Below are 17,239 nucleotides of genomic sequence, written 5' to 3'. Positions count from 1 at the left end.
AATAAGCATCAGAGATAGGATTTGAACCCAAGTCCTCTGACTTAGAGCTAGTGAGTGCTCTTTCCCCTTTACCATGCTTCTTAAGTTCAGTGACTTGCAGAAAGCTAACATGTATCGAAGGTAGAATTCAAACTTAATTCTTCTGTGTAGTGGAAATAACACTGAATTCAAAGTCTGAAGACCTGGGTTCCGGTCCTGACTTAGCTAATTACTACTAATGTGACCTTGGCCAAATTTCAATATCTCTGGACTCAGTTTCTTCACCAATAAAATGAGGAGTTTCCATTTTTGATGCTATGATTCTATAACCCCAAGTCCAGCAAGCAATAGGCAACATTTATTAAGCACTTACTACAAGCCAAGGAATGTGCCAAGCATTGCAAATAGAAATATAAGCAAAAAGAAGATCACTTCCCTCAAAGTGTTTTTAGGGTAGCTAGGTGGCCCAATGGATAGACCACTGGGTCTGGAGCGAAGAATACCCAAGTTCAAATCCACCTCAAACACTTAGTAGCTGTGTGACCCTGGGCAAGTCACAACCCTGTCTGCCTCATTTTCTTCATCTGTCAAATGAGCTGGAGAAGGAAGTGGCAAAACGCTCCAGTATCTTTCCATGAAAACCCCAAATGATGGGTTCACAAAGAGTGGGACATGACTGAAATGATTGGACAATAACAACAAAGAGCTTACATTGTACTAGGGGAAGACAGCCCACAAAATGGAACTGAGAAGCTGGGGAAGGAAGCTATGTCGAGATATGATTGAATTCCAGAGTCAGGAGCAGAGTCAGAGGGGAATGAAGAATGGGAGACCTAGGTCCCTCTCCAGAAAGGATGCCCCAAGAGTCACTCATCCATGGGAGGAGAGAATTCCAGGCGCTGAGAGAAGTCCCATGATAAGACAAGAGCTGAAGCATAGAAATGAAGTGTGGAAAGCCACTCTCGGTTGTATTTCCTCCTGTCCTTCCACTCAGGGCTCTTCTCTTCCCTCGAAATGCAAGTGCTCTTGCTACAGTCTTGAAAGTCATGCCACTGCTCGATGTAGCAAGCCATTCAGCTGGAGAGTCCTCTCCCTTCTAGAGTTAAGACTATTTTCAAGAGGAAAACTTACCCTCATAATTTCCTCTTCCTTACTTTAAACTTCAAGTGTCACAAAAAAGAGAGAGGGTAAAATTATATAGGAAAATATAGCATTGACACTTGTCTTGGAGTGATTTCAAACACCCTGGAAGAGGCAAAAAATAAACTTCTTTCTCATGGCACTGGAGGGGGCTGGCAACAAAAAAAGGCAGCTGTTTCTGGAGGCAGGGACTGGGGGAAACGGATGAAGCCTGCTGATTTCAAGGGTCAGTGGACTGTAGAAACGTGAAGGTTAAGGGTGAGAGGTACTAGGGAAGCTCAGGATCTGTTCTGTGCAAACACTGTTGAAACAAGAAACAGAGCCCCAGGTGATGTGGTCTCTAAACTGTCTTCTATAGTTGCTTTATTCTATTAGGTTTTCTCACAAATTTAGTAACTTTTTCCCGTCACACAAGACTTTCAAGGAAGAGGATGTCAAGACACAAAGGAGCTTTACCTGAAAAAGAACGGGGAGATAGAACATGTCCTATGTATATACCTATCAAAGTAGCTACCAGAGAAAATAATTATACTGTAAGAAGAAAACACTAGAGACTCTCAGAAAGTTACAGGAGCAAAACCGAAACAAAACAAATAACAGGGAAGGGAAGGGAAGGGAAGGGAAGGGAAGGGAAGGGAAGGGAAGGGAAGGGAAGGGAAGGGAAGGGAAGGGAAGGGAAGGGAAGGGAAGGGAAGGGAAGGGAAGGGAAGGGAAGGGAAGGGACGGGGAAGGGAAGGGAAGGGAAGGGAAGGGAAGGGAAGGGAAGGGAAGGGAAGGGAAGGGAAGGGAAGGGAAGGGAAGGGAAGGGAAGGGAAGGGAAGGGAAGGGAAGGGAAGGGAAGGGAAGGGAAGGGAAGGGAAGGGAAGGGAAGGGAAGGGAAGGGAAGGGAAGGGAAGGGGAAGGGAAGGGAAGGGGAGGGAAAGGGGAAGGGGAAGGGCAGGACAGGGAAGGGAAGGGAAGCAAAGGGAAGGAAAGTACTCACAGTAAAACCCATGGCCTCTGAAAATGCATACATTTAGAGGTCCTAACAAAAAGAGGAAAATTTGACTTCATAAGTATCATAAAATTGGTGTATCATAGAATCATATATTCCAAGGAACCAGAAATATGGTGGAGAACATTTCAGTGGTAATCAAAGGCAATAACAGAAAAGCTTACTACAGACTCCTTGGACAGAAAAAAGAAAAGAAAGAAATAGATGAGTTTGAGAAACAGATCACAAATCTGACACGAAGATGATATAACCATAAGAGAAGGTTTCAGGTAGCTAGAAGGCAAAAGACAGCTCTCTTCACCAAAACCAGATTTTTTAACAAACTTAGCTTAGAACGACCAACAAGCAAAATCCTATTCTGTAGCTAAATGGTGAATGGGGTGAAAATGTTGGGAACATTGAGAGAAAATTACTTTTCCTTTTTCACATTTGTGATAAAGAGCGGAAAGCCGGACATAATCAGGCAAGTAATCTAAATTGGGGAGGCACCTATTTAAAAGGTAAGGAAGTTTCAGAAAGTTCAGAGTAAGGAGAGTTGGACTACAATTCCACAGAAATCAGTCCAGGCAGGATGGGAAGTTCTTGAGAATGAAGTACTGAAGACAGAAAAAATATTTTTAAATGAGGAAGAAAAGAGAAGTATTTGAAGATGCCAGTGTGATTGGCCAGGGAAATCATCAACCAATTTAAAGTTGTGGTGTTTGTTTTTGTTTGTTTGTTTTGCAGGGCGGGGGGGCAATCGAGGTTAAGTGACTTGCCCAGGGTTACACATCTAGTAAGTGTCAAGTATCTGAGGGCAGATTTGAACTCAAGTCCTCCTGAATCCAAGGCTGGTGCTTTATCCACTGTACCACCTAGCTGCCCCCAATTTAAAGTTTTAAAAGACAACTAGAGGCTAGGTGTGGTGGCATACTCCTGTCATCATTACTATGGGAGAAGGCTGAGGCTGGTAGATCCCATGAGTTCAGGAAGTCTAAACTGATCGAATATCCTCCCTAAGTCCAGTACTAACAGAATAAGGCCATGAGCATGGACCTACTAGGATGCCTAAGGAGGGACAGACCAGCCCAAATGAGAAAAATGGAACAGGTTAAAGCTCCAGAGCTAATTAGCAGTGGGATCAGCTCCTCTGTCAGCCTCCCCCCCGCCCCCAGCCCAGTGCCCCTGCACTTCCAGCCTGGGTGAGATAGGGAGATCTCATTTTTTTAAGACAACTATAAAGTATGAAACCAAGGGCAGGTAACAGAAGATGGATACAACAGTATATTCTTGTCCAACGGTATCAATAGTTTTTTTTAAAACACAGAATGAGCTGAGGCTGGTGAAACATGTTGGGGAAAACAATAAGGTATTGTGGTTTTTATTTGTTTGTTTTAGCTATATTACAGAAAAGAGTGTGATCAAAGAAAGGATAACATGTTGCCCTGGGTGGATGAATGATACTAAGTAATGCTTGAGATAGGATTTAGAAACTCAATTCTTCTTTTGCTTTAGTATTCTCTGCCAAGGAAAAATATCTTCCAATAAAAAGATACAACCAAAAGAGGGAGTTCATAGATCTTGAAGGGACCTAAGGACCCTCTGGTCCAGTACATTGCTAAAAGTCACACAGATAGTAAATGGAAGAGTTGAGATTTGAACTCAGGTCCATCTGACACCAAATCCACCCCTTTCCATTGAACCACTCTGCCAAAGGGAGTGGAAGAGAGCATCTATCTGCTTTTGCTGAGCTCATTACCTGCCTTGAGGGAAACACATCCTTCTGTACTGCAAGAATAATCAGTCGTGGAAGAGCAGGGAGAAAAGAGAAAGGTATCTCTGATTTGGAGGACAAATGGTATGATTTTTTTTAAGGGAAGAAGATGAAGTCTGAAAACTCTAAGGTAGTGACTTCTAAGTTAACCTTGATTTCTGGCAGAATTCTAGGATGTTATTATCAGGATGGTTAGAAAAACTAGGAAAGGAAATGAGGATCACAGAAGAGCCAGATGGCTTCAAGAATTGGTCATGTCAGACTAACCTCATTCTCTCTTTTGACAGGGTTATTGGACTATTGGATCAGTGGAACGATATAGATATAGTTATTTTAGTAAAACATTTAGCAAAACTCTCATTATTTTTCTAGAAAATATTTTTAAATGTAGACTAGGTTATTACAAGTTATACAAGTTATTAAAGCTTAAAATGGCACTAAGATTTTTGGCACAACCTATAGCACAATTAAGTAGATTCTGAGCTAATAAAATTCTTGGACCCAAACAAGAGGCAATTATAGTTCAGTGTCAGCTTGAAAGGAAATCTCTAGTGGATGGAATATCCCAGGGAACCTTTGCTTCATTCTGTTATTTAATGTTTTTGTTAGTGACTTAGAAAAAGAAATAGCACATTTAACAAACTTGCAGCTGACAGAGCTGCAAGGATTAGATAATATACTGGATGACAAAGTAAGGATTCAAAAAAGTTTTGACAGGCTAGAACACTGAGTAATTTAATAAGATGAAATTTAATAGCAATAAATATAAAGTGTTACACTTGGGTTTAAAGAGAATCAGCTTCATAAATAAAAGAAGGGAGAGACATGGCCAACTAGCAATTTGTCTGAAAACAATTCGTGGATCCTAGTGGACTGCAAGGTCATCATAACTTAGTGCTGGGATGCTGAAGCCAAGAAAGCTAGGATGACACTAGGCTATATGAAGAAAGGGATAATATATAGGGTTAGGAAGATGACAATCTATTGCAGGGGTCTCAGACAAATAGGAACAGATCTATTCAGGCCCCAGATTGACTTAGAAAACCACAAACTAATATTACTTATGTTATATTGTATTTTATTTATTTTATTAAACATGTCCCAAGTACATTTTTATTTTGTTGCCTCCCAAAGGATAGATTTGATACCTCTGATCAATTGTACTATACTCTGCTTAGTCTGCATATAGGATATTGTATAATTCTGGGTGCTACCTTATAGGAAGAACACTGATAAGTTGAAAAGCATCTGCAGGATGACAGCCTGGACAGTGAAGGTCCTTAAGTTCATACCACATGAGGACTGATGAAAGGAAATAGGGATGATTAGTATGGAGAAGGGCAGGGTGGGGGAGGGGGGACTTTGGATCACCATGATAATATCTTAAAGTATATAAAGGACTGAAGCCTGTAAGATAGAGATTGGACTTATCTTGTTTAGGCTTTAGACTAAGGGTTCTTAATCTTTTGTGGGTACATGTCATCTCAGCTGGTTGGCACAGTGGATAGAATGCTGAGCCTGTAGTGAGGAAGACCTGAGTTCAAATCAAACCTCAGATACTTACTAGCTGTGTGATCCTAGGTAAATCACTTTACCTCTGTCATCCTCAGTTTATTTAATTGTAAAATGAATTTAATAATAGCACCTACCTCCCAGGGTTGTTATGAGAATCAAATGAGATAATATTTGGAAAGTGCTTAGCAGAATACCAGGCACAGAGTAAGAGCTTAATAAATACCTGGAGCCCTCCCCCCCCAACACACATTTTGGCGAAACCTATGGACCCCTCTTCAGAAGAATATATTTAAATACAAAAGATTTCAAAAGGAAACCAATTATGTTGAAATACAGTTGATATATACATATACATATATATTTATTTATATGTATATATGTATATGCCTGTGTGTATATATTTATTTTATAGATATATGGATATCTATATCTATCTATATATAATTATATAAATATTCATAAGACCCAGATTAAGAACCCCTGCTCTATAGAGTAGAACTAGGAGCAGTAGGGAGAGGCAAATTTAGGCTTAACACAAAAGAAAAAAAACAAAACAAAACACCTTCCTAACAATCAGAGGAGTCCAAAAGTGGAATCAGTTGCCTTGATAATTATTGTGTTCCTGCTGTGTAGACATTTTCCAGCTAAAGTTGAATGAGCAAATATCAAACATGTAGAAGATACTCTTACCTCTTACTCAAGGATGGATTGTACTAGATTGATGTCCACTGAGGAAGGTCTCTTCCAGTTCTGAGATGCTGTGGTTCTCTGGCAGAGCTTGAGGACTACATAAAAGCAAGTGTGTGTATGTTGACAGAGATGTGAATGGTGTTTGGGATGAGATAAATAGTTATCTGCTGGTCTTTAGGTATTTTTTTTAATTTTACAGAGAGGCAAAGGTTGGATTTTTTGTTTTAGCAAGAGCTGAGTTTATATTCCCCTCTGATACTTACTAGCTTTGTAACAAATCTCAGTTTCTCTGAACCTCAGTCTTTAACCCATAAAATGGGGGAAATGATACCTATAGCTCCTAACTCACATTTATTGTGGGGCTCAAATGAAACAATCTATGTAAGTCAAATCAGCACCTACTGGGGATACAAAGAAAGGCAAAGAATTTCTGCTTCTGAGGAACTCACAATCCAATGGGGGAGACAACATGGAAACAATTATGTGCAAACAATATACGACCAGGATAAATTAGAGATAATAATGGAAGTAAGACATTGGTACATCTTACACCTTATACTAAAATAAGGTCAAAATGGATACATGATTTAGACATAAGAGGTGATACCATAGGTAAATTAGGAGAGAAAGGAATAGTGTACCTATCAGATCTTTGGAAAGGAGAACAGTTTTTGACCAAACATGAGATAGAGTATATTATAAAATGCAAAGTGGATGATTTTGATTATATTAAATTAAAAAATTTTTGTACAAACAGAAGCAATGCAATCCAAAGTTAGAAGGGAGGCAGAAAGCTGGGAAACAATTTTGAGGCCAGTGCTTCTGATAAGGCCTCATCTCTAAAATATTAGGGAATTAAATCAAATTTATAAGAATCCAAGTCATTCCCCAATTGAGAAATGGTCAAAGGATATGAACAGGCAGTTTTCTGATGAAGAAACCAAAGCTATCTATTCCCATATGAAAAAAATGCTCTAAATCTCTAATGATTAGAGAGATGCAAATTAAAACAACTCTGAGGTACCACCTGACACCTATCAGATTGGCTAAAATGACAAAAAAGGAAGATAATAAATGTTGGAGAGGCTGTGGGAAAATTGGAACACTAATGCATTGTTGGTGGAGCTGTGAGCTGATCCAACCATTCTGGAGAGCAATTTGGAATTATGCCCAAAGGGCGATAAAGCTGTGCATACCCTTTGACCCAGGCAATCCCACTTTTAGGTCTTTTGCCCAAAAAAATCATGGAAGGGGGAAAGGGACCCACATGTACAAAAATATTTATAGCTGCTCTTTACGTGGTAGCAAGGAATTGGAAGTTGAAGGGGGTGCCCATCAATTGGGGAATGGCTGGACAAGTTGTGGTATATGAATACAATGGAATACTATTGTGCTGTAAGAAATGATGAGCAGGAAGAGTCAGAGAACCTGGAGGTCTTACGTGAGCTGATGATGAGTGAGATGAGCAGAACCAGAAGAACATTGTACACAGTATCATCAACATTGAGTGTTGACCTACTGTGATGGACTATAGTCTTCTCACCAATGCAATGGTACAGAAGAGTTCCAGGAACTCATGATAGAAGAGGATCTCCAAATCCAGAAAAAAAAAGAAAGAAAGAACTGTGGAGTATAGATGCTGATTGAACCTATTATTTCTTTTGTTTTGGGTGCTGTTGTTTTTTTTTCTATTTTGAGGTTTTGCATCACTGTCTCTGATTCTTTCTCTTGTAACAGGATTAATGCAGAAATAGGATTAATGTTATTATGTGTATATATATGTGTGTGTATATATATATCTATATGTATATGTATAGATATATATAGATATAACCTATATCAGATTACCTGCTGTCTAGGGGAGGGGGGAGGGAGGGGAGGGAGGGAGGGGGGAGGGAGGGGAGGGAGGGAGGGAGAAAAATCTGAAATTGTAAAGCATGTATAAACAAAAGTTGAGAACTATCTTTACATGTAACGGAAAAAATAAAATATCTCAAAAAAAAATAAAATAAAAAAATAAAATAAAATAAAAAAAAAAAAAAAAGGGACTGAGAAAGGCTTCTTGCAGCAGGTGGGATTGTAGTTGGGACCTGAGAGAAGTCCAGGAAGAATAAGATGAGGAGGGAGAAGTTTCTAGGCAAGGAGGACAGCCAGGGAAATTGCTTGGATTTGGAAGATGGAGTATTAGGGGCAAGGAAGAGAAAGGAGGCTGGTAGAACTGCATTATAAAGTATGTGGAGATAAATAAGGTGTAATAAATGAGACTAGCAAGGTAGGAGGGAGCCAGGGTACTTTGTAGGCTTTAAAGTGCTATATAAATGTTGGTTGTTATTTTTGTTATTATTATTATCTTAAAGAAAGGCACTGTGATGGAAGATGGAACTTTTATCTGTGTGTATGTATGTGTATGTGTGTGTGTTTATTCTAAACTTAAAAATCAAATAAACTTTTCCATGACGTGGTAGAATAGAAACAAGATGATTACACATAAAACCGCTAATCTATTGTGTATATCTGGTTATTCCTTTTAAAATATATATTAAGGTTATCATGTAACTTCTTTTTTTTTTTCCTTCCTATCCTCCCTCAATCCTAGAAATGTCTACCATTAGACACAAACATGTATACATTTTGTATACACACATGTATATAAAATCATACTATACATTTATTTATCAGTTCTTTCTCTGGATGAAAAACAGTATCTTCCTTCATTGTACAGACCTTTTAGAAGACCTAGGTTCAAAGCCCTTCTGCGGCTACACTGGTATAACTATGAGCAAGTCCTTCCAAATTTCTGCTCTTTGATTTCCTCTTCTATAAATGTAGGGTTTGGAATAGATGATGATACATAAAGTCAGCTATTATACTTTTTTTTTTTTTTAGTGCAAGTCTGTTTAGTTTATTCAGTTTCCACAAGGCATTGTTTCTTTTTTCTTCTTTTTTTTTAGTGAGGCAATTGGGGTTAAGTGACTTGCCCAGGGTCACACAGCTAGTAAGTGTCTGAGGCCGGATTTGAACTCAGGTACTCCTGACTCCAGGGCCGGTGCTCTATCCACTGCGCCACCTAGCTGCCCCCTATAATACTTTTTGAATAAAGTTTTTATATCCGTAGATAGATTCAACAAAAGAATTTGAAAAAGAAAAAAGAGCTTGAGGGGACTTGGCGGAAAAGATTGAAACATTGGAAATGTATGTGATATTCCTTTTTCCTCTTTCACCAGATGGAAGGTAGAGACAACACAATTTAAACCTAGGAGACTAATGGCCACTGGGTAGAACAAGACAAGGCACTCGCATGTTTAGAATGATTTAGGAGGAAGCTTGCCAGGAGCATTGCTGAACCTTTACACATTTCCTTGAAGTCTGTGACTCTGAAGTCAAATGCAAATGTGAGGCCAGAAGCTCACCAAGCTTTGAAGCAAAATAGCATCTCCAACTCCATGGGCATAGTGTTTAGTCTGGAGTAGAAGAGATAGTCTGATTTAAATACACATGCACACAGATACATAAGAAGCGTGTCTGCCCATCACATGCCAGTATAATGGAATGATCAGTGGAGTTTGGGTTGGAATTCTTGGTTTTAAGACCAGGTTCTGACACTTAATTGCTGTGTGACCCTGAGCAGATTATTTCGTTTCTGAACCTCAGTTTCCTCTTCTGTAAAATGAAGGGATTAACTGAGATGAACTGAAGTTCCTTCCATCTCTAAGTGGATAATCCTATGATCTGTAAATGATCTGAGAGGCATCATGGGGCTAAGAGCCAGAAAGACCTGAGTTCAGGTCCCAAACTAGCTGTGTGGCCCTGAGTAAGTGACTTAACTACTTAGTGATTTCATCAACTCTTTAAGATTAGAAATTGAAGAGAACACATCAGGCAGCCCTGTTGAAGGGACTTTCCCTATATCAATGAAACCACAGGTGCGGTCTCAATCCCAATGACCTGCAAATTTAAACTAATGATTTTTGCCATACTTACTTCCTTGGGTTGTTGTGGATAAAATGGTACACAAATTTGAATGCATTAAATAAATGTCAGCTATAATTATAACAAATGTTAGATGCTATATGAATGTTAATTATATAGATGCTGATGCTGATGATACCACAGCACTAATCTGAGTAGCCCTGGCATTAGATGAGCCAACCAGAAGTCAACAGAAGAATTCCCCATTCATTCTTCCTCCCCTGTTCCTAGAAATTTCTGTGTCTACTCTGAAAGATCAGTGAGCTTAGTGGAGAGAGCAATGAATTGGGAGCAGATAACCTGATTTGAAATTTTGACTTTACAACCTGTGTTACCTTCAGTTTTCTCATCAGCAAAACTTCCCAAGGGGAAGGTTGTGGGAAAGGACTCAATGATTTCTAAGCCAGCTCTATATCCTATAATTCTCCAATCTCATTAAAGGCAAATATCACTGTTATTGCCTTTTCCTGTTAGCCTTAGTAAATGATACCCTTTACGGGATTGAACAAGATCCAGTCCCAGTCTCTCATGAGCTCCAGTACTGTTAATTGAATGCCTCATAGACATCTCAAACCTGACGTGTTCAAAATTGAATTTGTTACCTTCCTCCCAGCTCCCCTCCTTCAAACCAATACCTTTTCTGAGCTTTTCTGATACAATTGGGCAGCAAGATGGCATAGTGGATAGAATCCTGAGGCTAGAGGCAGGAAGACCCAAGTTCAAATGCAGCCTCAAACACTGATTAGCTGTGTAACCCTAAGCAAGTCACTTAATCTTTATCTGCCTCAGTTTCCTCATCTGTAAAATGTGGATGAGAATAGTACTTCCAGGGTTATTGGAAGGATCAGATGAAATAATTGTAAAGTGCTTAGCCCAGTGCCTGACACATAGAAGGTGCTTAATAAGTCTCTGTTGCCTTCCTCCTTTCTCAGGCAAGGATACCACCCTTCTTCCAGTTGCCTATCGCAACCTGCTATCAGTCTTGGCACTTTACTCTCTCTCTCTCCATATTCAATTAGTTATAAGATCTTCTTGTTTCTATCTCCACATTTCTCACATGCATCCCTTCCTCTGTACACTCACAAAGGTACCACCCCAGGTAAGGCCACCATTTTTGTCCCCTGTCTGTTCTCCACAGAGCTGCTGAAGGGATTTTTTTCTTTTTAATATTTTCTTTTTTCCCAATTACATGTAAAAACAATTTTTTTCAAATTTTGAATTCCAAATTTTACCCCTCCCCTTTCTCCCAATTTGACACAGGTTATATATGTGTAGTCATGCAAAACACAGTCCAGGTAAGTCATGCTGTGAAAGAAAACACAGATGCCGCCCCCCCTCAAAAAAATATAAAGGCATCTTCAATCTGCATTCAGGCTCCACCAGTTCTTTCTCTGAAGATGGATAACACCTCTCATCTGATAAGTCCAAGGGATTTTTCCAAAGCTTGGGTCTGATATGATAGACATACCCTTTTAACAAACAAAAAAATACAATTCCAGTAGCTCCCTCTTGCCCCTCTATATAAACTCCACTATTAACCTTTAAAGCTCCTCATTACTTGACCTCTCCAAATTTCTATTCCAACAATAATGACCAGCTCAAGGTTCTGTGCACACAAGAATCTGGATTTGCTGGCTATGTCCTGCTCTCCCTCCTCCCCTCTGGCTCTTGGAATCCTTCATTTACTTTCTTTCAAGACTCAGCTCAAGTGTCTCCTTCACCATGAAGGTGGTTCCCCCTCTCCCCAGCTGCTAGGTCATTCTATCCCAAAACTGATGTATATTTATTTGGGTTAAGGACCTATGCTTGCATTGGTATGGGGAAATTCCAAGTTGAAGACGTTCTTTTTAAAAAAAATAGCAATTTAGGCCTTCATTTTCTCTGGAACCTATAGAGATTTGCCAAGAATACTAAGAGGGTAACAACACAGTCTGTGTTGGAAGGACTCAAGCCCAGGTCTTCTCTGCTTTGAGGTCAGCTCTCTATCCAGTTCCTTTTGTATTCATCCTCAATACAGTTGGCCCTTCCTAATTATAGGAGTTAGGGGCCCTGTAGCCACTCCCCCACCTCCCCACCACCCTCATCCCGTGATTTGTAAAATCCACATAAAATTTTTATGCTTTTCTTTTGTACCAGAGAAGTCTGAATTTTTTTTCTTTTTCTTTTATGGGGTGTTTACAGTACCTTATTGTAAAATTGGGGTTGATATTATATAATACTATGCATATATTTTACTCATTTCTGAGTTTCTAAACTTTTTCTGTGTCATCTGCTGGCCTTTGCATGTTGTCTGCAGCTTACACAAAACTGCCCCCAAATTCCCATTTAATTTCTTATTCCGAACTGTGATACATCAAAACTGTGATGGGAAAATTCGCAGTATGGAAGAGTTAACTATATACTCATATGTGTTCATATTGTCTTCCCCATAAGAATGCAAGATGGGGAGGGGGGAGTGTGTCACTTCTGTCATTGTATTCCTGTAACCTTAATGTTTATTGACTTATTATATGATTATAGATTTAGAACTGAAACTTACATACCATCTCCTCCAAATGGGGAAATTGACGCACTTTGCCGGAGTGTCATGCTCAAAGTCGCATGAATGATAAGTATTTGAAGGATTTAAATTTAGGACTTCCTGACTCAGTCCCATTCCCAATCCAGTATACCATATTCCTTCTGATTGACTTTTTAAAGGGCACAAGAATCTTTAATTCAAGTTGTCATCTCATTCCATAACAAAAAAAGAGGGAAACAGCTTCTTCCCAAAGGATTGTTATAATCATTTACCATGTAAAATATTGAACATCAATTCAATCAATTAAACTCGTTTTATAACTATTTACATTTAAAATAAAGGAAATTTGTCCCATTAAATGTCCCAACTTCTTGTTACTCCTTCTAAGAGTCTTTTGTTCATTCTCATTTACTTTTCCTCTTACTAGTCAAGATTAGCATGTATTTTCTTCCTCTGGTTCTTTTTTTCTCACTGAATTATTTCATAAAGGCTTTTAAAATATTTTCATATATTGTTCATATTTGACAATGTAATTTTCATTATAGTATTCCATTAAATTGATTTGTGCCTAAATTTATTCAACCATTGTTGGGTATTTAGTTACTCCAAGGTTTCATGCGCACGCGCGTGCACACACACACACACACACACACACACACATGCACACATACCAATTTCCATTATAATACTGCTATGAGAGTTTTTGAACATATAGTGTCTTTTGTTCTTTTTCATAGCATTTTCAAAGTATTTCTCATCAATGGAATAAATGGATAAGAGGGCATGATTATGTTTGTAACTCTGCAATTTTCCAGGTTGTCCTTCAAAAAAGAAAAAAACAAGATTTTGAAAGTTTGCAACTCCACCAGCAATGAATGAGTACATCCATTTCTTTGTATCTTTTTTTTTTTCCCAGTTTGATAAATATGAGGTGGTACCTCAATTCTGTTTTGACTTTGATCTCATTCATGGTTTTTAATACTCATTGGTGAGATGAAACCAGACATTGTTTATACTAACCACTCATTATAACAGAGAGTTATCATACTAGCTTTTGAATAATAAGAATGAAATAGCATACACTCAATAGTTAAACCTATGCTCACACAATTTAAGCTGTCTTCAGTGATTCTTAGAGCTCTTCAGGATTTTGGAGTGCCTCGCTATTAGCATCGTGAACATTAATTCTCGTGATAGATGTCTGTGAAGAGTTTTCTAGCTATAGGAGCTTTCTGACTGTCTAGGTTCTTTCTAGTTCAGCAGATAGAACTTTATCCTAATAGAGTTTTACCATGTTGAGCAGATATATCCCAAGGAAGGTGGCAGAGATGGTGATGTATCTCACTGTGACACCGTTAAAGGATCAGTTCTATTGTTGTTGTTCATCCTTCACTATTGCAAAGGGCCAGTGACCTCAGGTGGGTGATATCTTGACTTGCAAGTGAATTGGATTTAAGTGAGACAGAGCTGTGCAGAATCATCAGCCTCAGTCTCTCCTCCAGAGTCAATGGAGTCCAGTGGCAGGAGATAGGTCAGGATGAGTAGTGATGATGACCTAGGTTGCAGTGGGAGACATTGCTGTTTTTCAGCTGAAGTCTTTGCCAGGTCTCAGTTGACTGAGGCAACACCCATTCAGTGATTAAGTCTAGGGAAGAACTGAGGCCAAAGATTGCCTACTTTGCTTTCATAAAAGAATCTGTCTGGAAGGGGAAGATTCTCATATGTAAATGGGGATATTTAGTCTGAAGAAGACTTGAAGAGTGTGGGAGTTGCTCTGATACATTAAAGATATTAGACATGTTCTATATAGAAATGTAGGGAATAGTCCTGTAGAAAGTTAGAGCTGAAATGGATCTTGGAGACCATCTTGTTCCAGAGTTCTTAATCATTTTGTGTCATGAAGCCCTTTGGTAATCTGACAAAGCCTATGCCTACTTCTCAGAATTGGTTTTTTTAAGTGCATAAAATAAAATACAAAGACAATCAATTATATTGAAAGAAACAATATAAAATACTGAGAAAACCAATTATATTAAAATACAGTAATCAAAAAATAATAAGTCCATGGACACCAGGTTAAGAATTCCTGATCTAGTTCAACTCCCTTTATATTTTATTTATTTTTTAAAAACAATAATATATTTAGACGTTTCATAATTATGTTTTTAAAGTGCATAAAATAAATTCCAAAGAAAACCAATTACATTGAAAGGAACAACATAAAATACCAAGGAATCCAATTCTATTGAAATACTTATTAAAAGAAATAAGTTCATTGACTTCAGGTTAAGAATCCCTGATCTAGTTCAATTCCTTTTATACTTTATTTCTTCTTTAAAAATTAATATATTTATTGATATCTTATTTTATATCACCTTCTTTTATGAATATATCTTTCTCATTTCCTTTACTCAGAGACTCATTCCATGTAACAGAGAAGAAAAGAAAAAGTTCTGCAAAATCATCCAACCCATCAGCCATGCTTTATAGCATATGCAGTGCTGTGTACCTGTAGTCCCCCACCTCTCCAAAGAATGGAAGGAAATACATTTTCTTTTCTCTTATATGAGACTTCTAGTAGCACTGCCACCTCACCCTCCAAAGCAGGCCCCAGAGATTATGCCAAGCCACTTGGTTCTGCATTCCCTGCATGGTTGAAGCCTTATCTTTGCTCTGGCAGGTTTCTCCCCTGCTTCATGTATATCCATTTCCTCTTCTCCCTTTCTACTTCTTGTTCTGAGCATTGTAATCAGATTCACCAATGCACCTGAAGAGGACTTGTCAACTGACTGCCCCATTGTTCCACTTACATCTTTGTAACTTCCTTGGACACCACTCTGTATTGTCTCCCTCATAAGAATATAGGTTACAAGGGCAGGGACTCCTGGGGATGTTTTTGTATTTGTATCATAAATCATTATAAATGTAGATATTTAATTGTTTTATTCAGTCATCATGACAATGCCCATTTTTTGGTTGTTCTTTCCATTCGTAGTCATTGTGTATATTGTGTTCTTGTTTATGTTTAGTTCACTCTGCATCAGTTTATATAAGCCTTCCCATGCCTTTCTTAATCCTCCTAATTTGTCTTTTTAAAACACATGTGACAGGGGTGACTCCACCAAAAGGGAGAGGGTCCCATACCAATAGGCTTTGGCATGGGATGCATTTATACTCTGTACTGGTGTATTTTTGTACCAAGGAGTTAATAATTTTTTAAGTAAAGGGAAAGAATAAACATCTATATAGCACCTACTGTGTGCCAGGCACTATTCTAAGCATTTTACATTATTGTCTCATTTGATCTTCACAACAACTCTGTAAAGGCAGGTGAATTTTGCAGATGAAGAACCTGAGGCAAACAAAGGTTAAGTGACTTGTCCAGGGTCACACAGTTACTAAGTACCCAAGGCCAGATTTGAACTCAGGTCTTTCTGACTCCATGCCTAGCACTTTATCCACTTTACCACCTAGCCGTACAAATAAATATTGTTTCTTTTTTCTCCCCAGATGTGCAACTTTGCACTATGGTCCAGACCTTCCTCCAACCAGCATCATCATCACCTTCCACAATGAAGCCAGGTCTACTCTTCTAAGGACCATCCGAAGGTAAGGCAGCCTAATCAGTCGATCAAAAGGCATTTATTGAGCACCTACTAAGTACCCCGTACTGTGGTAGGTGCAATGGGGAATACAGAAGCATAGGTCTTATTTTCTGCCTCCAAGGATACTATCATCTCATTGGGAATTTGAAATTCCCAAGCATATCCCACCCCTAAATCTGGGCCATCCAGTTAGAAAGCAAGCATGAGGGGAAAGGAGAGATATGGGCTTTTTTCTTCTACTGCCTCCATGCAAGACCTTCTTTGCTATTTTCTTCTTACAATTCAGAAATGATGGTATTAGCCATCCTTCAGATGAAGAAGTAGAAAAATCCCTGTGAATTAAGAAACCATTACAGAATCAGAAGCATGCCCTTCATTAGAAGTCTTTTAGAGAGATCAGACACCATCTGATCTTTGTCACAAGTCACAAAACCCCAGAGGTTAAAAGGACTTTGTATCTGGAAAGGGGAAGCCCTTCATCCCCACAAGGAGTCATCCAGCTTCTGCTTGAAAGCCTCCAACGGGGAGAGCCCCCCACCTCTCCTCGGAGCCCGTTCTGCTTTTGGACACCTCTAATTGTTGAGAAACATTTCCTTGTGTCGAGCTGGACACAGTACTACTGCCCTTTGCTCCTCCGGGGCCAAGTAGAGCAAGACAAATCCTTGTGCATGATGAGCCTCCCAATATCCATAGATGGCTATCATGTTCTAGGCAGAACATTTCTGTCCCTTTAGCTCATCTTCATAGGGCATGATCATGATTTCCTCACTCTCCTGAGGGTTTCCTTCCAGATACTCTCCAGTTTGTCAAAGTCCTTCTTTAAAAGAAGTGGTGCCAGAGGCAGCTAGGTGGTTCAGTGGGTAAAGCACTGGCCCTGGATTTAGGAGGACCTGAGTTCAAATCTGGCATCAGATACTTGACACTTACGGGCTGTGTGACCCTGGGCAAGTCACTTAACCCCCATTGCCCTGCAAAAAAAAAAAACAAAAAACAAACAAAACAAAACAAAACAAAAAGAAAAGAAAAGAAAAGAAGTGGTGTCCAGGCCTGAGCACAATATCCCTGATGTGTTC

General features: G+C 39.0%; 1 protein-coding gene across 1 annotated transcript in view; it reads left to right on the top strand.

Annotated features, from left to right (window-relative positions):
- GALNT14 (polypeptide N-acetylgalactosaminyltransferase 14) overlaps window positions 1-17,239 on the top strand; it is a 339,215-nt gene that overhangs the window by 223,501 nt on the left and 98,475 nt on the right. The window contains 1 exon segment of the mRNA XM_043985329.1: window positions 16,072-16,170. Within this exon segment, the coding sequence (XP_043841264.1) occupies window positions 16,072-16,170 (99 nt within the window).

The sequence above is a fragment of the Dromiciops gliroides genome, chromosome 2 (genome assembly GCF_019393635.1).
Source record: "Dromiciops gliroides isolate mDroGli1 chromosome 2, mDroGli1.pri, whole genome shotgun sequence".
NCBI classification, from domain to species: Eukaryota; Metazoa; Chordata; class Mammalia; order Microbiotheria; family Microbiotheriidae; genus Dromiciops; species Dromiciops gliroides.
This window is presented reverse-complemented; position numbering and strand designations above follow the sequence as displayed.